At 52.1% G+C, this 25,789-nt stretch overlaps 2 protein-coding genes across 5 annotated transcripts; one reads left to right on the forward strand and one right to left on the reverse strand.

Moving 5' to 3' along the window:
• Positions 1-4,821: 4,821 nt before the first annotated feature.
• LOC106886743 (chromosome unknown open reading frame, human C11orf53) lies at positions 4,822-14,105 on the reverse strand. Its single transcript, XM_014939933.1, has 5 exons — positions 13,969-14,105; positions 11,567-11,676; positions 6,842-6,884; positions 5,852-6,150; positions 4,822-5,223 (listed from the first exon to the last, which is right to left on the reverse strand). Exons 1-5 carry the CDS (start codon positions 13,976-13,978, stop codon positions 4,822-4,824), a joined length of 864 nt encoding a protein of 287 aa, XP_014795419.1. The 5' UTR covers positions 13,979-14,105.
• Positions 14,106-17,208: 3,103 nt separating this feature from the next.
• On the forward strand, positions 17,209-23,345 carry HINFP (histone H4 transcription factor). Of its 4 annotated transcripts, none has more exons than XM_014939922.1 (9): positions 17,209-17,568; positions 18,923-19,149; positions 19,351-19,462; positions 19,953-20,201; positions 20,455-20,532; positions 20,626-20,746; positions 20,862-21,000; positions 21,292-21,416; positions 22,037-23,345. In XM_014939922.1, exons 1-9 carry the CDS (start codon positions 17,406-17,408, stop codon positions 22,557-22,559), a joined length of 1,737 nt encoding a protein of 578 aa, XP_014795408.1. In that variant the 5' UTR covers positions 17,209-17,405; the 3' UTR covers positions 22,560-23,345. The 4 variants fall into 4 exon arrangements, with proteins under 4 accessions (XP_014795408.1, XP_014795410.1, XP_014795407.1 ...); XM_014939924.1 differs by having other exon boundaries at positions 19,953-20,105; XM_014939921.1 differs by lacking the exon at positions 17,209-17,568 and adding an exon at positions 18,364-18,723.
• Positions 23,346-25,789: the final 2,444 nt, after the last annotated feature.

Genomic DNA, 25,789 nt, shown 5'->3' on the forward strand with positions numbered 1-25,789 from the left:
TGCTGATGGCTGTACAGCATCCTCAGCCTCCTGTCTGCCCACCCCCGGCCTTCCTTTTGCCCCCTTGGTGCTCTGGTTGAGGGCATGCTGTAACAGGCATACAGGTCCCTCCAGGGGACCTCGAAGGCTTTGCTGAGCCGTACTCTCAGCCTCTGGGGATTATTTATCTCTTATTTTTATGTTTTGTTTCTATTTAACAAACTGAAGATGGGGAAAATGAGGGAAGGTTTGAATTTAACGAGAACACCCTTTCACCAGGCCTGTGTATAGCTAGGGAAGGCCCTGAGCTAGCAGTCCCTTCTGCAAGTTTGGGTTCATGCTGCGTACAGCCCCGTAGCTCTGACCTGCACAGCTGGACAGGATTAGGGGCTACACTTAATGACAGTGTTAAAGACAAGCTGGCAGGTGAGGTACGGACACATTTGCAACCCAGGGGCTGGCTGTCAGGCAGCACACAGCCCTGCTCCCACGGCAGGGCATTGTGCCCCAAGGACCCTGTTCTTCTAGCACCACGAGGCATCAGCGTGGTCTGGGTGCAGGCGAAGCCTCGAGAGCAGGGCTACCCTGGCCATATCTCCTGAACTGGCCAGGCTGTGGTGGAAGGGGCAGGATGATGCGGCTGGGGGCAAGGAGCAGGGTGGGGAGGACGGGCTGGGGGGGCCAGGAGCCGAGTCACAAGGGCGGGATGGGATTCGGGGTGACAAGGGCAGGTTGGGGAGCAGGGTGCCAAGGGTGGGCTGGGGGTCAGGGTGAGCTGGAGGCAGGGGAGCAGGGTGCCAAGGGTGGGCTGGGGTCAGGGTGAGCTGGAGGCAGGGGAGCAGGGTGCCAAGGGTGGGCTGGGGGTCAGGGTGAGCTGGAGGCAGGGGAGCAGGGTGCCAAGGGTGGGCTGGGGTCAGGGTGAGCTGGAGGCAGGGGAGCAGGGTGCCAAGGGTGGGCTGGGGGTCAGGGTGAGCTGGAGGCAGGGGAGCAGGGTGCCGAGGGTGGGCTGGGGTCAGGGTGAGCTGGAGGCAGGGGAGCAGGGTGCCAAGGGTGGGCTGGGGTCAGGGTGAGCTGGAGGCAGGGGAGCAGGGTGCCAAGGGTGGGCTGGGGGGGCTGCCTCACTCGCGAGACGACCCCCGTGAGCCCCGAAACTGCCCCAAATTGGGGTGGCGGGGGGTTGTGGGGGAGGCACGGCGGGGCTTACCGGACATCCTGAGCGGGGGCGGGCAGCGCCTCGCCGGGCAGCCGGTGCAGCAGCAGTGGTGGCCCCGGCCCCAGAGCAGGTGAAGGGGGCAAGAGGCGACAGGCTTAAAATTTGGGGGCCGAGGGACCTGCCTGCCCGGTGGCAATGCCAGGTGGATCCCGACAATATTATTGTTTTATCCCTACGGGTATAAGTTTGAGTTTTTCTCTTCTAATGCCAAGTATTTAAAACCTCTAGAAACCAATGATTTGACAATCAATGATTGCGCGATACTTTCAATTTGAATATTCAAAGGCTCCACAAAATGGGCTATCTTTTTGTGAAACTGAGCACATCCCCATCTAGCAGAGGGTCTGGGGGAATAAGATTTGGTGGGGCCACCCTCCCTACCCTTTGCTTTTGGGACATTTGCGGGATTTTATCCATCTTTCCCCAAACGAAGCAGATGCCTCGAAACCGGCTCAGTATTTTCCTCTCAGACGCACAGGCTGGGCTCCAGCCCTCTCATATTTCATGTGCTACCTGCAGAGAGGACTCTGCAAGGGACTGAGCTGCTTTTTGCACAATTTTTCTCATTTTAAGGCTAAATACTAAGGGGTTTTGGGCCAAAATGGCAGTGCTTGGGTGTGGCATAACAACGAGGCTGCCCTGGGCGCCCAGGTAGCTGAAGCTACCCAAACCCCACTTCTTTCCACAGCATTCCCTTCCCTCTGCCCAGATCCTGACCTTATATTGGAGTTTATTTGCGTTTTCCCCTAACTCAGACTATTTGCTCTTGCTGCACAAATTGGCCTCTCTCTTCCTACATACTTCAGCACTAGCCTGCCCTACTTGCTGCAAGTAGTGGGGCTTCAGTGTGTGGTGGGATGACAGTTTTTGGATAACCCTTCTCACTGTACAATACTGACATAGTTGGGTTTTTTAGGTTGCGTTACAAATTTTCCTTGGGCACTGCAGCCTCTACGGTGCCCCGGGAATAACTGGCTGAGGCAGAAAGCAGGCCAGGCTGTTAATAATCTACTAGCAGTTCGGTTTGGCTATTGTTGCAGCTGAATCTTTTCTTTTCCTTTAAGTTGAACAAATACACTCGATTTCTATGGGGAGTGGTCGCAGCGGCGATGCCATTCCTTGCCTCTGCAGCTCCTGGTAAGGCCAAGCCTTGCTCGGGGGAGCCCTGCAGGGATGCATCCCACGGGCCCCTCTGGAGAGCAGCCCAGACACAGCAAAACGGAGCCAGCTGTGCTGAGGGAGTTGCAGAGGAAGGTGGTCACAGGACAGTAGGACCCTGCTAAGCGGTTTGGGAGCTGAAGCCCTCGCCTTACTGTGGGTTCCTTCCCGCTGAAGCGTTGGTGGTGGGTGGGTAGAGACCGGTGAGGCCACGGGCGCTGTGCAGGGGAGCCGGCACTCCCGGGAGCCGGAGTAATGTTTACTTCTGTAACCAGAGACCGGGCTGCTCAGCTCCAGTGACTGAGCTGCACACCTTAAGGAAACATGAAGCACCCATGTTTGGGGTGTTCCTGCATGTCCTGAGTTTCAGACCATTTCCAGGCCCTACCTTAGTTAAGAGCCAAATGCCAGAGCGCGTCAAATGCTTCCAAGACAGCTCAAAATCTTTCTGTCTTGCTTCTCCCTCAGAGCCTGGTGGGAATACACCCAGACCTACCCTGGTATCCCCAACCATACAAGGTCTTTGAAGAAGGTCCAGCTCAGCTAGCTGATGGTGACTGCTTTGCCACTTTGCCAAAGAGCAGCTACAGACAGCAATTCAGCCTGGCGATGTGCTGCAGAACAGGCTACGGGCTTGTGTGGGCTCAGGTTTGAGAGCCCTGAGAGGCTCTGGGGCTCCTTGCCTTGCCCTGGACCATGGTTTGAGGGAGCAGCTCTGCCTGAGAGGGTGCCACCCAGTAGGTTCCACACCTGCCTGTAGTGCTTGCAGACCAAATAGGGAGGCAGCCAGGCTCGCCTTGCCCCATGCTTAGCACGTGTGCGGAGAAGCCCTGGCTGCTGCCTCTTCCCTGGGTTGAGCTTTCCTTCTGTCTCTAGGGCCTGACTAGCAAAAAGAAGGGTGCAACCTGTGGGGTGGGCAGAGGCAAGATTTGAGGCACAGCGAGCCACTGGAATTTGCTTTTCTGAGCAGGTCTGAATAAGGCTGGGCAATCAGGAAGTGTTGAGAGGGTCCCAAGACTTTCCAGAACCAGACCTTGGGGGTCCAGCTGGAGACCCCCACGGGGTAGAAGCAGGGGCTGCAATTAGCCCTGAGCTCTGCCAGGCACGTTGCATCAGGGCTGCTGGTGCTCCAGCTCTTGCAGCTGCTTCTCAGCTGTGCTGCAAGGGGTCAGGGTGAGAGGTCTGTCCCAGCACAGCCTAAGCAGAGCCTTCGCTTTTGGGGCAGCTACTGAGATCCCTGGGAGCACTCGTTCCATCCTTTTATGCCAGAGCATACCCTGGATGGTTTGCGGGTGCCTAAACAGCCAGCAGTGGCTGCCAGGCGTGGGCTGAGCAAGGGTCTTGTATGGTTGCTGTGTGCACACTGAAGTGCAGGGACATTCCTGGGTTACAGGACGAGGAGTGCTAGGTGGTACACCTGTAAAAGAAAAGGCTTTATGTAGAACAACTGGCATGGCCTGCTTGGCTGCTCTCTGAAGTGCTGCTTACAGGGGCCCAATATTGCTGCTTATTTCTCAGTGCAATCCTGTGTCCCCAGTCCACATTCCCGAGCAGAAAGGTGCCTGCAGGCTGGATCCTGTGACCCTGGTGCCACGTATGACCCCTGGAGGGTGCTGAGAAGGCTCCAAATGCCTTGTCAGCCCCAAGATTTGAGGAGAAAAAGCAAGGAGGGGGCCTTAAAGCATCTCATCACTAAGTATTATCAGGGCCTGGAAAGCTCCTGATCATCCTCAGTGAGGCTTTTGCTGCTGCTTCTGTGGGTGCCAGGCTGGGGGACAAGATGGGGCAGAGGGGGTAGCCTCCACGAGGTATTGACTGGCCGCATCTTGTGAGGACTGCACGGGGCTCCTGTGTGTGTTTGTGTGTGCAGAGCTACCTCTAGTGGCCACTGGGACTTCAACCTCCTTCCCAGTTCTAGCCCCAGTGGTGGGTGCCTGTGGGTACTCTGGCCATAGCTGTTGCCCAAAAAAATGCCATGTTCACAGCATATTAGTGTTAGGGATGTACATTTATGCTGCCAGGTAACCAGATGCCGTTATATAGACTCTGTTACTAAGGAGGGCTTTCCCCAGCCCCTGCCTTGCTCCCCAGCCTTCCCAAATCTCTTCTGGTAACGTTGCTCTGTATATGTAGTTTAAGGTTCAGAGCAACCCATTTTCTCAGCATCTGAAAAGAAGTACCTGAGATTCTTGTTTGTAGGAAAGGCCCATAGAGCGCAGATATTTTTCAGGCTGTGTATTTCACTTGTAGCACAACAGGACTGTGAGCAACGACTTTCATAAGGCACTAGAAGGCACCACTGTAAGCTAAATGTGGTGTTCCCAAGTGATTGCATTTCTAAACAGAGCATAAAGTATTGCATGTTGTTAGCAACCTCCATTTGAAGGACCAGCTTTAGGAAAAATGCGTACAAGTAATTAATTTGCTTCAATAATGTTCCATTTTTCTTTTCCTCCAGCTCTTATCTCTCATCAATAAGTTCTCCGTCCTTCATAAGTCCCCCAGATAGGGCTTCCATCCTCTTTTGCCCAGGCAGAGTTATCGTGAAAGGGAGGCGTCTCCGAGGACTGCTCTGGCGAGAGCTGGCTCATTCTGGAGGTAAGCTCATTTGCCACAGTCATGAACGGTGAGAAGGAGTAGGATGAGGTGGCAGCATAGCTAGGGGAGTAGTGGACATCTTCAAGAGGATGCGGAAGATAGGGCTGGGTTCCTGGGATGGCCGGGGTCCAACCTGAGCTTCGGTATGGGGAAATGCCTCCAGACTCGTGTGCGGAGAGGCAGCTGGCGCTGGCAGGCAGTGCTTGCAGAGGGTCTGAGCATGCACCATCTGACTGCCCAAGACTGTCAGGTGAGGTCTGCTCCCAGGGCTCTCTCTGCATGGAAGTGGGGAGAGAAGGCAAGAAAGACTCTTAAGGATAAAAGCTTGTCCTGGAGGTAATGGAATATCTAGCTTGGGTTCACCAAGCCAAGCTATCCCCAGAGCCTAGCTGGGAGCACTCACGGGGGTTTCTGTTGCTCTGGAGCAGTATCTGGTGTTAAAACTGTTGAAAGGAAACATCCATACTGTCAATAGTTGGCAAAGCCTGGAATAGGCTCCCGTGGGATTGATCAGCCCTGACCCTGTGGGGCCCAGGAGCTCTGCCCTCAGGGTATGAATGGAGCCAGCTTCTTTGAGGCAGCTCTGATGAGGACAGGCAACAGCCTGGAGCTGACTAAGGATGTTTCTATACATTTAAGGATCTTAATGGAGTAGGTTTTTTGGGGAGTGGGGAAGGTTGTTCATTTAGAAGGTGGTCTCCAACAGGAGGAAGGGACAATTAGACTGAGGACAGGAACAAAGAGAAAAACTGTTCTCCCTCAGCCCTGCCCCATCTGCTGTGTGCTCTGCTGTGGCTGTCTCCTATAACAACCACATCCTTTGCACACAAGTCCCCCTGACTTAACCCGGCTTTAAATCAGGTAATCTTTCATTGGGTAGCTGAGAACTGTAGGCTTACTCACTAGTAGAAAGTGCGCTGTGTCATTAGGGAAGGATGGCAGAAGAGGGGGCACGGATGAAGAGCTGAAGAAGGAGCTGGTACCAGCTGTGAGGGGAGCAGCACGGTAATCCCCATATTGGTCGGTGAGATATGGATCCAGAAGCGCTGGGTAGCCCTGAGTGGCAGATGAATCACACGAGAAGGGCTTGGACCCTAGAGGGGATGAGTAGACATCACTGACAAACTGCTTTGTGTTGTGGAAATCCAACTCAGTTGTGAAGGATCTCCTGATGCCGTAGTAACCAGCTGTGGCAGGTGAGCCTGTGGTGGTCAGAAGAAAAGGGTTGACTAAAGGAAAACTGTAACAGCAGCACCTTGGGGAGCCAGAGAACCACGGAGACGTCTGCAGGTGCAAAGTAGAGCCCTTTTCTCTCTAGCATCACCCAGGGCAGGAGCCAATCCTGTTTTGAAATAAATACGTTAGCCCAAGTGCTTTTGGCATTTCAGACTGCCCTGATCCAGCTGATGATCTCCATCTGCAGCAAACCCAATGTGTTTTGGGAAGCTTCAAGTATGAGGCCAGTGGGGTTGAGGTCAGCTTTGCCAGCCTTTGCTTCTTCCTTGCTCTGCTACAGCCCCTGGGGAGGAGGATGGGGTTACAGTTGCAAAACCACCAGCCTCTGTTGTAGCCTCACTCCCCTTTCCCTGCCCAAAGGCTCAAGGGACAAAACTTGGTCAGCTCCTGGTTTGGCACTTCTATCAAGAGAGGAGGGAACTGCTTTAATTACCTCTCTTTCCCATCTTTGGGATTCTCATACAAGATTACAGAAGCCTTTCTTTTATTATGACTGCTCCTATTTTGACTCTCTCAATTACTTTCCTTCTGGGGTCTCTGTGAGGGTTGGCCCTGGTCCAGTGCTCCTTTGCTCACGTAATGCTCTTTGGAAGAGAAGAGAGGAGCAGCATCAACTGGTATTTATCAAAGGTATTTATCAGTGGAGGAAAACCTCACCTGGCATTTGGACAAATGGCGACTGCAATGTGCTGGTGCTGCCCTGCAAAAGATAAAGATATGTTAAAAAATGTTTTTTCAAAGCAAGGCAGCTCTCTAAGCATGTTGTTGGGGAAGGTGATGGCATAATTCAGATGCACAATTTGAGCCTTGGTGCTATCAGTATGAAGGGCTTAACTACAAGATTTCAAGCCTGGGGCCTTTGAGGTATTAGCAGATGTAGGCTAAGAAGAGATTTTGAAGGTCTCGTGTAGAGCTGATAACAGTAGAAATATCAAGATAACAGGCTTCTTTCTCATTTACTGCTGGGTCCCTTAATGCAGCGTAATGCTGAGCAGTTATTTTGGTGTTGGCACAAAACAGGTCTCAATAAGCTGGTATCTAAGCCATTGGCAGATTCTGCGCTGCCCATGTCTAGCCCAGCTCTCCTGTGCTGTGTCTACCTGCCATGGAGCCGCTTTAGCTGGCCCCTTCTAGCAGAACAGGCAGGCTGTGTGTAGCAAGCAGTTGTTTCTAGCCCCTTGTTTGGGTGCTACAGCAATACTGATGATAATAATAATAATAGTAATAATAATAACAATAATAATAATATCTTCTTGGTCCCTAGGTAAGGGAGAATTAGCCCTGAGTGAACCTTGTGCTCATGGTGGGAAATTACTTACAGAACACTGGGGCAAAGGCATTTGTTCCACTGGAGCAGAGCTCATACATGGAGTTTCATTGAGTTCTGTCTTCGGACCTCCAAACCCATAGAGCCGAAATACAGTGCCCATGGCTGCATTTTCTTCAGCTGTGCTGTCGCCCTGGCCAGTGATGGTGGCATGTTATTTTCAGTTTGCATAGCGCAAACAAGAGGTTCCTGCCATAGCAGGCAACCAAATTTAGAGGTTTAGATTTGAATTAAATTTGCCAGTGCTAGGACTTCCTTTTACTGCTGAGGGAGGTTTGCAGCTGCTCCCTGCTCCATCATGAAAATGAGCTCTGAGCCCACACAAGTCACACGGGCTGCAGGAGTGATAGGAAGTATCAGGAGGGAGCCCTTTGGCTTGCGGGCAGATGAGAGTGTTCACGTCGCAGGGCCAGGGCTTGCACCTGTCTCCAGCTGGGCCATTTTTGGCTGCAGACCTCAGTGAGGATCATAGCTGGTAATGCGTACTGCCCTGCAAAGCCAAAGCCTCCACATGCAAATCTGGTCTCAGCAGACACCCCTCTCCCACCATCCATGTCACTTTAGTCACCGTCTCCTGCTTCAGGGTTTTTTCCACTACCTCCTCTGCCATGGCCATCGTATCCTGCAGCCAGCTTGTGTCTGCATCCACTGAGGAGGAATCTCTTTGAAAGTAATGGTGCAGGCCTCTGCACTAGTGTTTAGGCCCCACCAGGAAGTAGTCTAGTACTATCATCTGGCACCCCTAATACTGTGTTTGAGGAAAATGTTGAATTAGGAGGTGCGGGCAGCACAGGTGCTGCCTACAGGTCAAAGGGCTGCAGTGATGAGAGCTGGGAGGCTTTGCTGGAGAGACAGAAAGGTCCTGGGCACAGCTCCCAGCCTGTATGGAGCATTTCGAATTATCAGTACACCTAAGTTCATCTTTGATCCTGGCTGGCCAACAGACACTGAAACTATCTGGCTGTGTCATAGACAGCAGGTCCCCTGCACATGCCTGTGATAGATGGTGACAGAGCTGACATTAGCTGACAGGGCTTTACCTGCCTTAATTCAATTGCAAGAGCCTCTGCAGCAGCCTATCTTTGGCCTTCATCATAGCAGGCACCCGCATGCTTGCAGAGACCTACATTTCACTTGCCTCCTGGCTCCTTATTAGGTGATGAATGACTTGGCTTAATTGAAGCCCATTAGTTCATTTCCTCTCTGCAATATTTCCTTTCAGTGCTATGGGACTGGGGTAGCTGGATCTTCTGCAACACATCAGCATGTCTGTTTAGCATGACTTGAGCCCACAGCATATTCAGCTGTTGATAAACTTGGTCTCAACCTGCCTCGCACATGAGCAGGCAGAGATACTGGCTGTGTTGCTTCACTGCCTTGGTAATCCAGGAGTGTTGCTCAGCTACAGTGCTGCATTGGGGGGACTAAATGTAAGGGATCCAGGTCAAAATAATGAACTGGTCCTGCAGTGGGGATCTGTGGTGCCCTTTGACCGTGCTTTGGCTTCAGTGTGTCTCCTTTCTGGGCCCAATGTGTAGTATAGCAGCTGAAGTAATAAAAATTAATAATAAAAGCAAAGCTTGGTCTGGGCAGGGCACCTCACTGGTTTGCTGACAGCAAGATTGCTGGATGATCTGTCCCTGGCCTCTGAGTTTTGCTGGGCATAGTGCTTCATCTGCCTACCTACCCTAAGAAAAGCGGGTAGTCCTTTTATCATGCAGAGGGTAACTGCTTGTTCATGCCTACGCAGTGGATGAGCCAAAAGAAAAAAAAGTCAGATCCTCCCTAAAGCCCAGGACCAAGCCTTTCTGCCCTGCAGTTGATGGGAATTCAGAAGCCTAAGTTGTGTGGTTTTCATCACAGTACACACTGGTTTCCTATCATTCGATGTGTGCAAGGCCTGGCTGTCATGAAATTGTTGCCGTTCTGCTGCCTCAGTAAGCAGCCCAGCAGCTCACCTCTAATGAGCAATGACCTTTCCTTAGCAGCACATATCTCCTCCATAGACCTCCCCTTGAACAACAAAGGCTTACTGATTTTGAAGAAAAGTTCATGTTCAAACAAAAGTTGTAGCTAAATTACACCGCATCATAAATATACAAAGGGGTGTTCAGTTATCTGCCGTTTGCTTTGATTCTGGATTATATTATGTGAGATAAACAGAACTGCATTTACAGCTGTTCTTTCATGATATGTTTGAGGAAATGCGAATGTTTGCCCTGCACAATAATTTTTCATCTCTTACAGGGAATAAGCAACAGAGCTAATTTTGCATTAGATAGACACACAACTGCTAAGCTTTGGAATACAAAGCAAAGGGCAATAAAGCAAGCAGCAAGTGTTTTGCAGTTCCTGGGGCTTTTGATTGCAGCCGTTGAAGGTGCTGCCTCCAGAAAGGGAGCAGGTAAAGCATGATAGTCATCAACCAGGAGCTGTTTTCTCAGTGAGTGCAAACACAGCAGTTGCTTCCTGCTGCTCCCCAAAGTAGTTTTCCTAAATGCCTTCCTGGTGGGAGCATGTTTCCCAGTGACTGTCCATGGCTCAGGGGGTCTTCTGCCTTTATGCATAAGCTGAAGGCTGTGAAGAGATCTAAGGCTAGATCTTGCTTTGTTTTTAATGCCCATGCTGTTTTTCTGCCTGTTTTGTTACACAGAGTGAAAAGTAACATGCGTGAAAGTAACCACGAAAAATATACTTCCAAGTCGCTTCGAGGTCTCTTTGTTTCCTAAAGGCAAAAAGCCTGAGGCAAATAGCTTTGGGGGAAAAGAGCATCAAAACTCATAATGTGTCTTCCACTGCCAGCAATTCAGGTCTCTGCTCCCACCCTTTCCTTCCAGGACACAGTTTCAGCAGCATGGCCGCATCTCCTTGTCTCTCAGGGATGTCTCTCCCATTGCTGCCCGGTCAGCTAGGAAGTGAAGTGCTGCTACTTGGTAAAGGTGAGTATTGAGAGCACACAGGGAACGGCTTACTGTGCTACATGCTGGCACCTGCAATATTATGTCCTCTTCTGGGCACAGCAGTGCTTTTCTGGTGAGTAATTGAGAAAAAACAATGTAGTGTACTATAATGTGACTTAGGTTTCCTGTTGCCATAGAACCACTTTAAGAAGAATTCATCTTTTACAAACTGATGCTTGGCTTCTTTCCAGACCATAACATCATTGCATCTCCCCTGGCACTCTAGTGTGCCAGAGAGGAGCTGAAAGGAGCACAACATTCAGGGAAGAACATCTATTTTTGTGGCTCTGAGTTGTTCAGTGTAGCTAGTGAGAAAGGAAGCTGACTTGAAAAGGTGTCATATGCAGGATGTGAAAGGAATGAGAAATTTAGCATTACTGATTTGTTTAAAAAAAAGGGGGGGGGACACAACTTTAATCCCTCAAAGGTTCACTGATGTAAAAAATTAGGGAGCCATCTGTGATCCTTTAGGGCAAACACTAGTGTTGCAAATGTTTTTGCTATTCCTTGTCAATATTGAAGGTAGCCTGAACTCAACACAAATGCTCCTTAAACCAGAGGATTACATGGCACGGCTTTTCTGGTTTAAAAAAAAAAAAAAAGGGGGGGGGGGGGGGTTTTACAAACTGATGCTTGGCTTCTTTCCAGACCATAACATCATTGCATCTCCCCTGGCACTCTAGTGTGCCAGAGAGGAGCTGAAAGGAGCACAACATTCAGGGAAGAACATCTATTTTTGTGGCTCTGAGTTGTTCAGTGTAGCTAGTGAGAAAGGAAGCTGACTTGAAAAGGTGTCATATGCAGGATGTGAAAGGAATGAGAAATTTAGCATTACTGATTTGTTTAAAAAAAAGGGGGGGGGACACAACTTTAATCCCTCAAAGGTTCACTGATGTAAAAAATTAGGGAGCCATCTGTGATCCTTTAGGGCAAACACTAGTGTTGCAAATGTTTTTGCTATTCCTTGTCAATATTGAAGGTAGCCTGAACTCAACACAAATGCTCCTTAAACCAGAGGATTACATGGCACGGCTTTTCTGGTTTAAAAAAAAAAAAAAAGGAGGGGAGGAGGGGAGAGGGTGGGAAGGGACTTACACTGAAGCGGGAGCCACTGCTCTGCCTTGATCGTTTTTCGGCAAGAAGATCTTTGACTGTGTGTTTCACTCGCACTCCTTGGTACACCCGTTTGCCAAAATCTGTAGGGACTGAGGGAATGAAATGAGCATTAGGGGAGTTCAGTGAAAGCATAGAGCAGCTGGAAGAGGTTTTTATGGAAGAAGCAAATTCATCACATTCGTACACCAATTTTGGAAGGAAACATATAAGGCTGATATTATTAATACAAAACCATCCCTTAGGAGCCCAACAGTCCCAACAGTGAGGACTGCTCATTTGCAGAGAAAAAAGACTCAGGTGCCTGACCCCATACTTCAACACTGGGTGCCATGTGGTTTCCTTGCAGCTCCCTCTGTGCCAGATACGGCTGGCTGATGGGTTTTGGCTTTTGTTTTTCCAAAGAGAGCTCTGGGGGATCTTACATTTCCCCTTTGGGTCAGCAAAATTTGATTTAACTGTACAGCCCCTCTTGCTTTCAGAGGTTTAGCCCCTCGTCCTTCTGGAGTTGCGGGCTTTCAGCACGTTGCTCTGAGAGCTTTGATCTCAGTACAGAAAAGCTGGAAATACCCCAGACAGTAGAGTGGCTCCTCTGAATGGGGATGTGAATCATGGTGCAGATCTCAGTGAAGGAAAAGGAGCTGACTGCTCAGTCTGCTTTGTATCCACAACAAGTACAGACAGGCACCTGGGGACTCCGTTGTTTTACCAAGGTTATTGAGGAAAGCACAAAGAGGGGTCCAGTGTCTCAGCCACGTCCCCCCAAGAGATTGATGGCAGGCCTCGCTGCATTTTCTTGACCTACCTGGAATACAGGACAACCTGTCCATGGGATCTGTGTAACTTGGTGTGAGGCATCTCTATCCAGGCATCTTCTGCCTGGATAAAACTTTGCGAGATCTGCCTTGTGTACAGGTGTTTTGGCACAAGTGAGGGCTGAGAGGTAGGAGGTATGATAACACGGACAGCTGTTTCATCCTGGCCAGCAGGCTGGGCCTGAACAGAGAGCTCGCACCTGTGGAGCCAGGGAGGAGTGTCCTTACGGGCTTTTATCAAAATCTTCCAGAGAAGAACTTAACTTTGAAGCTAATCCCTTGGAAAACGCACAGCTGTGTTCTCCTGAGGGTACACAAACAGCCATTCCACAGCTGGTATGTTTGATCTCTAAGATTGTGGGTTATATTTTGCCCTTCTGCTTTTCAGGATGTGTCATTTGGCTCCATTTATCACTTCCATTCCTGTGACATTGTGTCCCCAGGTGCACATACACACGGAGAGATCAGAAAGGGAAGAGTAGAGGGTTTAAACAACACAGAATCTCAGTGCTGGCTTGGGGTTACCCCAAATGTTTTCTGTTGGGCCATAGCAGTTACGATTTTGGGCAACTGCAACTTGATTTTGGTGTTTGAGTACTAACCAGAGAGACTTCAGCCAAGACTGGGAACAAGGCGAATACATTGAAAGAGTCAGTGCCCTTTAAAGTTTATGATAAAAATAGTCAAAATAGAGGTGAACACTAAGCCTGCTTACCGATCTGCAGACAAGCCAGGACACAGACAGAAATGGGTAACATTCCAGAAAAGGAAACAGTCTTATATTTAATTTTCAGAATGGGCATATTTATAAAATAGCACCACTGGAAAAACTGTGAGCACCTTTTATTTTTTTGTTCTGCAGTCTGATATTGCCCAATCCTACAGCCTCTTTGTATCAACTGATCTTGCTTCTCTGCGACCATTTCTAGAAAGCGTCTGATGTTCTGCACTTCTGCAGTCCTGTTTTCCTAACATCGTGACTATAGTCTACAGGCATTAGAAAAACACTTCCACACCTCCTTACTTTTACACATGGGTGCTGTGCTATTGAAGTTACTTCACTTGTATACTCACAGTTATTCCTCTGCTCAAATTATAAGCAAGCAATGTAATGGCTGTCCTCTAACCTTGTGTTTAACTTAGCAGTCCAGCCTCACATAACTAAGCCGGTTGCTTTCAGTAAGCTATTCAGCAGGATCTGATGCTGAACTATTAAAACTGCAGATAACTCTGCTATTGGCAGCATCAGGGAAGTGAATGCTAATTTAGGCCCAAATGTATATAATTTTCAAGGAAATTGAATCATTTTTCACATCACTTTGATCTAACTGCCTTTAGGAAAAATATTGCATTGTGAAGGAATATAAACTCAGTCTAGAGAAGGCAGAGCATGCTATTAGATACTGTTAAATTCTTGAGACATTAAAGATGCCATAGATTGATTTTAGACAATTCTTTCTGATTTTTTTTTTTAATAAGAGCCCGAAGATGGCACAGTATGTTCTTTGCCTGATATTTCCACGAAGATGCATCTTTACACTTGTGAAAAGTCAAGATGCTGAAACTCACCTGTTTCCATTGTTGTCACTGCTGACAAGTCCCAGCTCTCAGATTCTGCAGGACTTTGGAGAAGGGCCGTCTGTCATGAGCTTCCCAGAGCAGAGTGAAGTCAGTGCTCATACTCCACTGGTGAAGTTCTGGCTGAGCCTGATGGAAATGTTTTCTACAATTTAGTGATGTCTCCACAATACCTTGTTTGGGATTTGCTTAAATGCAAATCTCTTGATGTGTGTTTCACTGCAATTTGCATGGTCAGTGTGGATCATTCCCGAAGAGTCTCTTTCCTGGCTGAGCTGACATTTCATGGATTAGTACTGAGCTGAGGTTTACGGACAGAAAAATCTTGGGTTAAAGTGAAAGGCTGGTAAGTGATGGGCCATCTCCTTACGGGTGAGGAACCTGGCTGGAAAAACAAGGCCCGGGACAAAAGCATCTTCTCATATGTAAGTGTGAGATAGCCATGTGCTGTGAGATACCCATGTGCTGTTGAAGTACAACTCAGGGAGGAGTACTGTCTCTCTGGGACCTCACAGACTAGCTTGTGCATCGCACAATTAAAACTGGATCTTTGGACACTGTGAACCCAGGAGCTTTGCATGACATCCACTAGCACCTGCAAGGAGAAGGGTAATAGCCAGGGACAGCATGCTCATGGGACCAGCAGGAATATCGTTTAGCAAACCCACATGCTCCCTGAGGGAGGGAAGTTGGGGTTTGGTTCTCCATTATCAAGTGAGGGGTCCCCTTTCTGAAGCTCTGAGGTTAGTCTCCAGTGAGATGCCAGGAGTGGAAAGAGCAGCTAAGAAAGGATCTGTTCTTACACTGCTGCTGGACCCAAATTAAAGGGACCTTTGGCCAGGCCTGGTATAGCCATTCCTCTGTTCCCAGCCTCCAAATGGTAGCAACTCTGTTTCTGCAATATTTGAACCAAGAAGCAGAGTTAAGCTTTAAATTCTTCTTTAAGCACTGTAGCTTATATCCTAGTTCTGAAACATATCCACATTTTCTCTAGGAGAGCCATTTTCTTGCAAGATGTCTACCAGAACCTATCAGGTTCACCACACCAGGCCGTGGTGAGGGAGATGATCTCTAGAGCGTTTTGTGTACAAGCAGAGAGAGCTGGTGCACAGTATTGCTGCGCTCATCTTACATGAGCAGAACAAGACTGGCGCCAATACGTTCCATAATTAAATATTTCTCCTCTTGTGGAGTCTGCTGCCAGCTTGTGGGTCTATTAAGTAAGATCTGTCCCTCTCTGTAATCCCGTGCACTTCCCTCAGCATCGGCCCAGAGATTAATTTGGCCTGTCATGTGAACTGCCTTCCTGGGGAAGGCTATTGGATTTTCAAGTGTAATTATTCTTTTCCTTCAGAAACAAAATAAAACACAAAGAGCAGCAGCTGGCAAAGGCTGCATCTGCTCAGGCCATCAAGGACAGCGAGGAAGGCTGAGCTGAAATAACATCCTGAATAATTCCCAATACTCTTAACTTGCAGAATGACTTCTGTACTTCTTGCAGAACGACTGGGTGTTCTGCCTGCTCAGACATAAAGCTCAGGACCAAGTAGACATCACAGAATCGAGCTCATGGAAGACTCGAGCTCCTGTATACGGAGTCTTTCACCATGTATATACACCCTCTTATGTAAGACGAGTCTTATTTTGGCCCATCCATTCCTGGCCACCCCCTCCTGGTACCCACAGGTGTCTCAGATTTGGCTGACAGGTAACAGAACGGGCAGGAAGCACCAGGCAGGTTCAGGAAGCATGGGCAGATGTAAAGTTGCAACAGAGGAGGGCTGTCTTTGCTTTGTTGGCAATAGGTTTGGTTTGCCACCTGCCTTCTGGAAGGCTTCCCAGGTAGTTTTGTCTCCTATGCCGGATGTTTATATACTTTGATTAGGATATACAAGTTAAATCCCAGCCCCATTCAAGCTAATAGCTTTGCACTGTCTAGCCAGTCCAGGTGTTTTCTGTTCTGATTACAAAATAATTACATTGGAAACAACAGATCCTGCAGAAAACAAACAGAAATAAAAACTCAGCCAGAGTTCTTTTGGATGAGGTCTATCTCTTTACTTTTGCATTTGAAAAAGCATCAGACTCAGATTTTCTATATAGTTTAGTGAATTTGGGCATGTACTTTCCATTCACAGCTGAGGGGAAAGCAGGTGTGTATGACAGAAGTTACAGAAACAATTGTGTATTAGCAAGGCACGCTTTGTGGCACATTTTATACAATCCCATTTGGTTTTAGTGTGGCATTCACCTGTGCCAAAGAAAGCTTTCTGAGAATTGTATCTGTGTTTTGTGTTACAAAAGCCTGGGGCAGCAGATGTAGTAGTCAATGTATATTTGTTTAATTCAAACTGTTGTGTCAGCCCGTCTTCTCATTCCTGAGTAAAGGGAATTATGTTGCATTATCGCACAGCAGGAAACACAATACTCATGGGTGTTGTATTCAGTGCTTGGCCGGGATGCCTGGTTGTGTGGATATTGACCGCGGTCTTGACGCTGTGATGACTCTCGTTTGGGTGAGGAATGAGCCTAGCGAAGAGGAGGCTGAGGGGAGACCTTATTGCTCTCTACAACTCCCTGAAAGGAGGGTGTAGAGAGGCGGGGGTCAATCTCTTCTCCCGAGTCCCAGGCGATGGGACAAGAGGAAACGGCCTCGAGTTGCACCAGGGGAGGTTCAGATTGGAGATTAGGAAAAATTTTGACACTGAAAGTGTTAGTAAGCTTTGGAATGGGCTGCCCAGGGAAGGGGTTGAGGCCCCATCCCTGGAGGGATTTAAAAGCCGGGTTGCCATAGTGCTTAGAGACGTGGGTTGGTGATGGGTTTTATCAGAGTGAGGTTGATGGTTGGACTCGATGACCTTAAAGGTCCCTTCCAACCCAGACAATTCTATGACTCTGTGATTCTGGAGGCACTGGAAATTAACATCTGTGGCAGCAGCGAAGCTCCACAACTGCAAAGCCAGGTCTGTGCCATCACAAAAGCGGTCCCGGCTCCCGGGAACAGGGCTTTCCCCAAACCGCGGGTGTCCGAGATGGGTGCCCCCCATCCCTCCCATCGGCCCCCAGCGGCCCGGGAACCTTTGTGCGCCGGTGCCGCTTCCCGACGAGCCCTCTCCGCCGCTGCACGGGTGCCGCCGCCTCCTTGCGCGGTGATTGGTCGGCGGCCCGGCGGGGGCGGTCACTATTGGACGGGCGCGGTCCGTTGGGTTCCGGCGCTCCCCGGCGGGGCGGGCGGAGGGTGAGTGGGGCTGGGCTCCCGCTTCGCCCCCGCTTTGCCCGGCGCTCCCCTCCTGCCCCGCCGCGGTGGCTCGGCTCCCGGCTCCGGCCACCCTTGCCCTGGCCGAGGCCTGCCGGACGGCGCCCGGACCGGTTTCGGGGCGTTGGGTGACCGCCGCGGTGAGGGGAGCCCTCAGCGTCTGCAGCCGGCCATGCCTCCCGCCAAAGCCGCCGGTAAGGAGGCCTTGGTGCTGCAGTGCGAGTGGGAGCTGTGCACCTACGTGGCCTCGAAGATGGAGGAGTTCTGCGAGCATGTGGCTCAGCACCTGCAGCAGCACCTTCCCGGCGAACAGCGGGACGAGATGGACCCTCTCGGTAAGGAGCTGCATTCCCTCCTCTCTGAGGGGTTTCGCTGTCAGGACCGCGGTCTTGACGCTGTGATGACTCTCGTTTGGGTGAGGAATGAGCCTAGCGAAGAGGAGGCTGAGGGGAGACCTTATTGCTCTCTACAACTCCCTGAAAGGAGGGTGTAGAGAGGCGGGGGTCAATCTCTTCTCCCGAGTCCCAGGCGATGGGACAAGAGGAAACGGCCTCGAGTTGCACCAGGGGAGGTTCAGATTGGAGATTAGGAAAAATTTTGACACTGAAAGTGTTAGTAAGCTTTGGAATGGGCTGCCCAGGGAAGGGGTTGAGGCCCCATCCCTGGAGGGATTTAAAAGCCGGGTTGCCATAGTGCTTAGAGACGTGGGTTGGTGATGGGTTTTATCAGAGTGAGGTTGATGGTTGGACTCGATGACCTTAAAGGTCCCTTCCAACCCAGACAATTCTATGACTCTGTGATTCTGGAGGCACTGGAAATTAACATCTGTGGCAGCAGCGAAGCTCCACAACTGCAAAGCCAGGTCTGTGCCATCACAAAAGCGGTCCCGGCTCCCGGGAACAGGGCTTTCCCCAAACCGCGGGTGTCCGAGATGGGTGCCCCCCATCCCTCCCATCGGCCCCCAGCGGCCCGGGAACCTTTGTGCGCCGGTGCCGCTTCCCGACGAGCCCTCTCCGCCGCTGCACGGGTGCCGCCGCCTCCTTGCGCGGTGATTGGTCGGCGGCCCGGCGGGGGCGGTCACTATTGGACGGGCGCGGTCCGTTGGGTTCCGGCGCTCCCCGGCGGGGCGGGCGGAGGGTGAGTGGGGCTGGGCTCCCGCTTCGCCCCCGCTTTGCCCGGCGCTCCCCTCCTGCCCCGCCGCGGTGGCTCGGCTCCCGGCTCCGGCCACCCTTGCCCTGGCCGAGGCCTGCCGGACGGCGCCCGGACCGGTTTCGGGGCGTTGGGTGACCGCCGCGGTGAGGGGAGCCCTCAGCGTCTGCAGCCGGCCATGCCTCCCGCCAAAGCCGCCGGTAAGGAGGCCTTGGTGCTGCAGTGCGAGTGGGAGCTGTGCACCTACGTGGCCTCGAAGATGGAGGAGTTCTGCGAGCATGTGGCTCAGCACCTGCAGCAGCACCTTCCCGGCGAACAGCGGGACGAGATGGACCCTCTCGGTAAGGAGCTGCATTCCCTCCTCTCTGAGGGGTTTCGCTGTCAGAGAATCTCTGCTCACAGAGGAGTGCAGCGCTGCCTGTTGCAGGACTGGACTGTCATCAGAAAACCAGTCGTGTTTCTCTGTCTGCGGGAACCCGACCTTTACTTGGAGAGTTTCCTTCGGGTCGTTATGACCTGTTTCTCCTGTTTGTGTTGCAGAGGAATACACGTGTTTGTGGCAGGAGTGCGGTTTCTGTTCCCCAGAGAGCTCAGCTGACCTCGTTCGCCACGTCTATTTCCATTGCTACCACACCAAGCTGAAGCAGTGGGGGCTGCGGGCCCTGCAGAGCCAGTCAGATGTGAGCCATTGCCAGCTGGACTTCCAGAGCCGCAATATCATCCCTGAGATCCAGGAGAACTTCCTGTGTCTGTGGGAGTACTGTGAGGTGAGAACAGGGGACCCAGTTTCACTTTCCTATGTGTTGTTTGTGACGTGGTGGCCAAGGGAGAGCTGCTTTTGTCCTGCAGCTCACCTGCATGCCTGTTGGCTGTGTTTGTACCTGTGTGAAAGGGTCTGTTGTGCTCTGGCTGAGACAAGCTCGTGCTGATCTTTTCAGCCCATTCTGTCTATCCTTGCTCCCCAACAGAGATCATTTGATAATCCCGAGTGGTTCTATCGGCATGTGGAGGATCACAGCTTCTGTTCGGAGTACAAGGCTGCAGGGAAGGAGAACCATGTGGTCCTCTGTGGCTGGAAAGGTTAGTGGGTGCATGCAAGGCCTCTCTAGAGAGCTTTGCACAGGGCTGGATTGCAAATGTTGTACAGGAGACCTCTGCTCTCCTTGGCAGGGTTTCAGAGAGCCTCTTGAACTTCAAAAATATGCGTGCATGGTCCCAACAGTGAAATATTCCTGTAGAGTTTCCTTTAGGGGATCCAGTGAGTGCTTAATATTGAGCTTTTCATGTATATTTAATTACTACTTAGCAGAAAAGGCTGTAGTTTAATTTTTTTGATAATTTGTCTCTGCTGTGTTTGTGTAATTGCCTTAGCTGCTTGCAGGGGGGGGACGCCCATGCCAGTTTTACACTAGCGATCTCATCCTGCTGTGACCCTGCTCTGTGGGCTTCTTGGGGCAAGGAGTCGATCCTTGGTAGTCAAAACAGAAGCAAGAAGCCTACCATTTAGTCAGGTTGTGGATCGTAGCCTATGTGTGAAGGATCTTAACGGCATTCCATTGTTTCTGTTTAGACTGTGATTGCACGTTCAAGGGGCGCTGCAAACTGCGGGAGCACTTGCGTAGCCACACGCAGGAGAAGGTGGTGGCCTGTCCTACCTGTGGGGGCATGTTCGCCAACAACACCAAGTTCTTTGACCACATCCGCCGTCAGACTGCACTGGACCGTAAGCTCCTGTGGGCACGGGAGGAGGAGGTTGTGAACAGTCCTCTGGCCGTTTGGTTTGCTAGAGCTGCCTGTTCTCTGCAAGCGAAGGGCACGGGTGAGCTTGGAAACAGCCTGGCTTCTCTGATAATTGGGAACGTAGACACTGATGAATCTCTGAGAAGTGTCTTCTTGCAGAAGCAGGAGGGTTGGAGGCTGACAAGGCTGCACAGGGCTCACACTGCTGCAGCCAGAGCTGTTCATCTTGTAACTACCTCTTTTTCTCACTTGCTGCTCTTTGTGCTACGCTCCATGCTTTGATCTCTTTTCTCATCACCCCCTCCCCTTTCTCCCTGACCCCAATGCTGCAGAGCAGAGGTTTCAGTGTTCTCACTGCTCCAAGAGGTTTGCTACAGAGAGGCTGCTCCGTGACCATATGAGGAACCATGGTGAGTAAAGGCCCTGTCTTCCAGCTGAGGCTCTCAAGAGTGCATGCTCTCCCCTGCTTTGTGGTAATGTTTTCCACCCATTCTTTCACGCAGTGAACCATTACAAGTGCCCTCTGTGTGACATGACCTGCCCGCTGCCCTCCTCCCTGCGCAATCACATTCGCTTTCGGCACAGCGAGGAGCGACCTTTCAAATGTGACTACTGTGACTACAGGTGAGGACCGGGGCTTTCCATGGTCTCAAACTGAAGATGGAGAAGCACAGAGAGGTACGTGTGTGTGTGTGTGCTACACAGTGTTCAGCTCTGTTCCCTTATCATTTCCTTTTAGCTGCAAGAATCTCATTGACTTGAGGAAACATCTGGACACGCATAGCAAAGAGCCAGCCTATCGCTGCGAGTTTGAGGCTTGCAGCTTCACTGCACGTTCCCTCTGCTCCATCAAACTGCACTACCGGAAAGTCCATGAGGTAGGAAGGGAGCAGAGGGATGTTCTGCTGTGTATTCTTTCCCAGTGAGGCTGAGAACTGCTAAGAGCAACAAGCTGTAGAGAAGCATGAGGATAAAAGATGAAGTCATGTGAAGTGCCCCGGGCTGAGCAGGGGTGTAGGGATGTGAGGGCAGTTTGCATTCCTTTCTCACTGCTGCAATGATAATGTCATGTCAGTCTTCTCAAGGAACCTGACTCCTCCTGCCATGCTTATGCATGAGTACCATCATCGGGCTCGTGGAGTATTCACGTCCCTCTCTCTGCCATTCAGGGTGACTCAGAGCCCCGGTACAAGTGCCATGTCTGTGACAAGTGCTTCACACGTGGAAACAACCTCACTGTCCACCTCAGGAAGAAACACCAGTTCAAGTGGCCCTCAGGGCATCCTCGCTTCAGGTACTTCCCATCCTTAGATCCTTGCTACCTCCTCTCTAGTGCAAGAGATAGCTGGAGCTGTGTCTTGCTAGGGCAGAGACCTGGCGGTGCTTGGGCTCTGACTTCTGCCTGTATTGTGCTCAAGACCTGTTTCCCAGTGGCTGAGAGGCACCAGGCTGCAAGCATTTGGTGGGATCTCGCACAGTGGCAGAGCAGTTCTGAGTGGCAGTTGGTCAAAGATGAGGGGCAAGGGTGCTGTCACGTGGGTGGGATGCTTCTGAACTTGGTAGGGGCCAGGTCCAGGTGTTCCACTCTAGAGAGAGCTGCTGCAGATCAGTCTCTCGACAGATGCCTCTGCTGAATCCTTCCTAGGAAACTCCAAAGGGTTTCCAGAGCCTAAAAGCTGGGATGGAAGACAGTGGGCTTAAATGCTCATAGTGAGCATAGTGAGTTAGTGGAAGGAGATGGGCTTGGGATGTGGTAGAGGCCTAGCAGAAAGCTCAGAAGCTGCCACATAGATGTGCTTTTAGGGGTAGGGGCTGAAGGTTTATATTTTACTTGACTCTTACCATCTATGTAGCACTGGGCTTGGGAAGGGGCTGCAGTGTGACTGGCTCCATTACCCCTGCTTATCTGCTCAGGTACAAGGAACACGAGGATGGCTACATGAGGCTGCAGCTGGTGCGTTACGAGAGTGTGGAGCTGACAGAGCAGCTGCTGAAGGACAGAGAGAAGCAAGGGGAGGCACTGGATGCCTCAGCTGAGTGTGTGATGCTGTCTGAAGGTGAGGGCAACCTGCAGGGCATCGTTCTGGACGCCCCGGCAGAGGCACCCCCGGTAGAGAGCAGTGTTGCTGAGCTGCAAGTGGCCCCCCTGCGCCCAGCAGCTTGCTCTGCTGACAACCCTGAGCCAGCGCGGCCAAGTGCCTTCCCGGGAGCAGCACCGTCACTGGAGCAAGAACCCAGCACCCCAGCCAACCCTATCATCCGTGTGGTGAACCGGACCAACGAGCACGGGGAGAGCGAGACTGTGTATTATGTCATGGCCAGCACATCCTCAGAGGAGCAGGTGGCAGCACCTGGTGGGCTGGGTATGGAGCTGGAGGAGAACGTTATGGACCGTCTGCAGAAAACGGCTGAGGAGCTGGGCATCCAGATCGTGTGAGGCGCTCACCTGCATGTGGAAAACTTGGGGTTCCATGGGTTGTGCTGGTGGGGAAGGTTGGGAAGTGCTTGGGGGTTAGGACTGAGCTTGTCTTCACCTACTTGGAGCTGGCTGACTCTCCCCTCTGCTGCCCCAGCCTCACTGGGTGCAGGTTCTGGTCAGCATCGGGAGAGGGGAAGGACAGATCTGTCTCAGTTGTGGGTCAAGTGATCTGATCTGGAAAGAGCTGTCTGTCTCCTGCTTTTGGGGATTAGGGACTAGCAAGCCTCTCTTACCATTCCAGGAGGTTTGGCCTTAGCCTGACACAGGCCTTTCCCTCTTGGTTACTCATTGGTGACATGGTCCCTGCTGCAGTGCAGCTCAGTTGTCAGCCCTTGCTGAGCCTGGTCCTCAGCTAGGATCTCCCCAGGCAGGATGGTGTGCCGAGCAGATGCTGCAGCTGAAGCTTCTTCCCTGGGGAGATGTGTGGCCCTTAGCAGGCCTGTTCTCCCCCGTCCATACTTTGGTCTCCAAGGGGTGGTATGCTCCACTTCTGCCTTCATCAGCACTTCCCTGTGCATCGTCCTTCCTGGGCTGTTCAGCTGGTGCTGTTGGTGGTGTTTGCACCACTGATCCCGTCAGGCTGCACTCATCTCTGGGAGGAGGGGACTGGAGGTGCTGTCCCTTGCAGGCTACCGCTGCCCTGCAGCACTGGGGGATTGGGAGCTTCTTACTGCTTTTGTCCTTCCCTGGGTTTCCTCCCCACATTGGGGTTTGGGCTCCTGGTTGGGCAAAGTGTACTTTGGCAAGACAAATAAAAGTCAGACTGCCAAACCAACCAGTGTCTGATGTCTGTTTCAGCCCCATCCCTGCCAGCCATGGCACGTTGTGGTGAGAGGATGAGACTGAGTTGTCTAAACCCTGCAGTGTGGGTGGTGGGCACCCCAGAGCTGCCAGCATCTCTTGGCATGCTCTACATGCTGCCCCTTGGTGTGGCTGGTGACTTGCCTTGGAGAGTGTGTTGTTTCTCGTCCCCAGAGGTGGCACTTGGAAGGCCAGATTTAGCTCTGGCCCTCTTGTTTCCTGCTGTCCTGATATGGTTTTGATTTTTGCTGCCTCCTTCAGGGTGTGAATGTCAGCTGCCTGCGATGACATTTTTTGAATATAGAGGGTAGTGGGGGCTTGTGAGCAGAGCCAGCTTGTGCTCTGTTGATTTGGACGAGGGTGGTGTGAAGCTGATGTCTCTGGAGTGACACACAGGCACTCACCACCCTGTGTGTGGATGGGCCCAGATAGAGGCAGGGAGGTGACCTGCTGGTCTCCTAAGCTGGACAGTGACTTTTTTCCCCTCTCTGCCTTTCTCAAGTGGTTCAGCAAAAGCTCTTGGAATTCCAGGTTAATGGAGGAAATCACTTTATGCTAAACCCTTGGCCATCTGCTCGCTTTCTAATTACAAACACTGTGGGTGTGATTTGTGGCTGTGCCCTTGGGGTGGGGTGGTGAGAGCAGCCCCGTTAGCCTGCGTCCTGGGTGAGGGGCAGGGATGAAGAGCTGCCTGCTGCAGGCTGTGTGGGAAGGTTTCCTGGGACTGGATCCATGTGTGAAGGGTGATGCACGCCCCTGCACCCCAAAACTGCTTTCTCTCAGAGCACACACGCAGAGCGCCTCCCGTGGGGCAGTGAAACATCTAGGGCCGTGTGCTGGGCACCTGGTGCTCGGGGTGAGGCAGGGTGGGAGGCAGCCAGCTGTCGCAGCAGCCCTGACAGCACGCGTTGCAGGAGGAGGCTGGTGGCTCTGGGGAGGGCATCCCTGGGCTGATGGCATGCGGTGCCCCTGCCTGGCCCTCGCTCCCTGGCACTTGGCAGAGCTGGGCTGAGAATACCTTCGAGAGAAGGGCCTCTTGCCAGGTTTGCATTCGCAGCACTTACGGCTTGGCCCTCTTTCTAACGTGGGCTTCGGGGCTCTGCTGCTGGAGCCACAGCTGCTCCTGCGTGATCTCGGGCTATAGCACTCCTGTGCTGTGTGAGTGCTGGTGCTGGGAGCAGAGGCGAGGCCGTGGTGGCTGGGACGAGTTGTCCCTTTAAACACTGGGTCCAGGGAGGGTAATCTGCCAGAGATTATCTGCTGGGGAGAGGATTGGCATTAAAGGGAATGTCTCCTCCCTTCCCCCATGTCCTACAGCATCCCTTGTCCTGTGTGTATGGAAACCAAGTTCACTTTCTCCTGGGCAAGCAGAGAGGGGGCCTTTGATTTGAGGGGCAAGGGGAGGAGGTCAGTGTGCGCTATGGGACTACTGGGCCTCCTCTTCCTCGCTGTGCTGGCCACGCTGGTCTCCTGTGAGGACCCAGAAGGTAACGGTATTTGGGGAAAGAGAGGGTTTACATGGTGCCCCAGAGGTGCTGGCACATGGCCAGAGCGGTCTTCTCCAGCAGGGAGCAAGACCTTTGTCATGTCCCTGTGCTGAGGCTTGGCACAAGGGAAGTGGGAGCTGGCTTCCAGAAGAGCGGGGGGTCACAGGTTGATGCGCTCTGCACCACAGCAAGGGCAGGGGGGTGGGCTGAGATGGGCCTTCACTGGGCTTTTACCACGTCAGTGTGGGCCTCTGAGGGCTGGGGAGCTGGTGGGAAGGGTGGTCCTCGCCCCTCTGCCCCAGCCCTGCTCTGCCTTGCTCTTTGCAACACCAGGAGACCTGGATACTTACTGGTCTGGCACAGCGCCCATCTGCCTGGGGGGCTGCAAGGGGAAGCACAAGGAGCTGAAGAGGAGCCAGTGTGGGAACGGCAGCTGCTGTTGGCTGGGCTACAAGTCCTTCTGCCGAGGTACAGCCAGAGGGGGGGCACTGGGGGGGCCCTGGGGATGGCTGCAGGGCTTGGCACAGCCAGCCTGGGGAGGGCAGGTTTTGTGTCTTGCACACGTGCATGGAGCCTCTCCAGCAGCCCAGTCCTTGGGCCACAAGGGGACGCAGCCTGGGGCACCCGCAGAGCCTGCCCAGCACCCAGCACCCACAGCGTGTCTGGATGCATCCCCTTGGGCTGCCGAGCTGCCCACAGGAACCTCCCTGTCCCCAGTGAACTGCGGGCGACCCGAAGCAGACTTCAACTCGGTGGTGCATGGCAACGACTGGTGGGTTGGCTCGGTGGTGCGCTACAGCTGCCGGCCCGGATTCCTGCTGCTGGGGGACCCGGCCAGTGCCTGCCAGTCCGACGGCCGCTGGACACCCAAGCCCACCTGCCTCCGTGAGTACCTCTGGG

Source organism: Calidris pugnax, unplaced genomic scaffold, assembly GCF_001431845.1.
Source record: "Calidris pugnax isolate Ruff unplaced genomic scaffold, ASM143184v1 scaffold92, whole genome shotgun sequence".
NCBI lineage: Eukaryota > Metazoa > Chordata > Aves > Charadriiformes > Scolopacidae > Calidris > Calidris pugnax.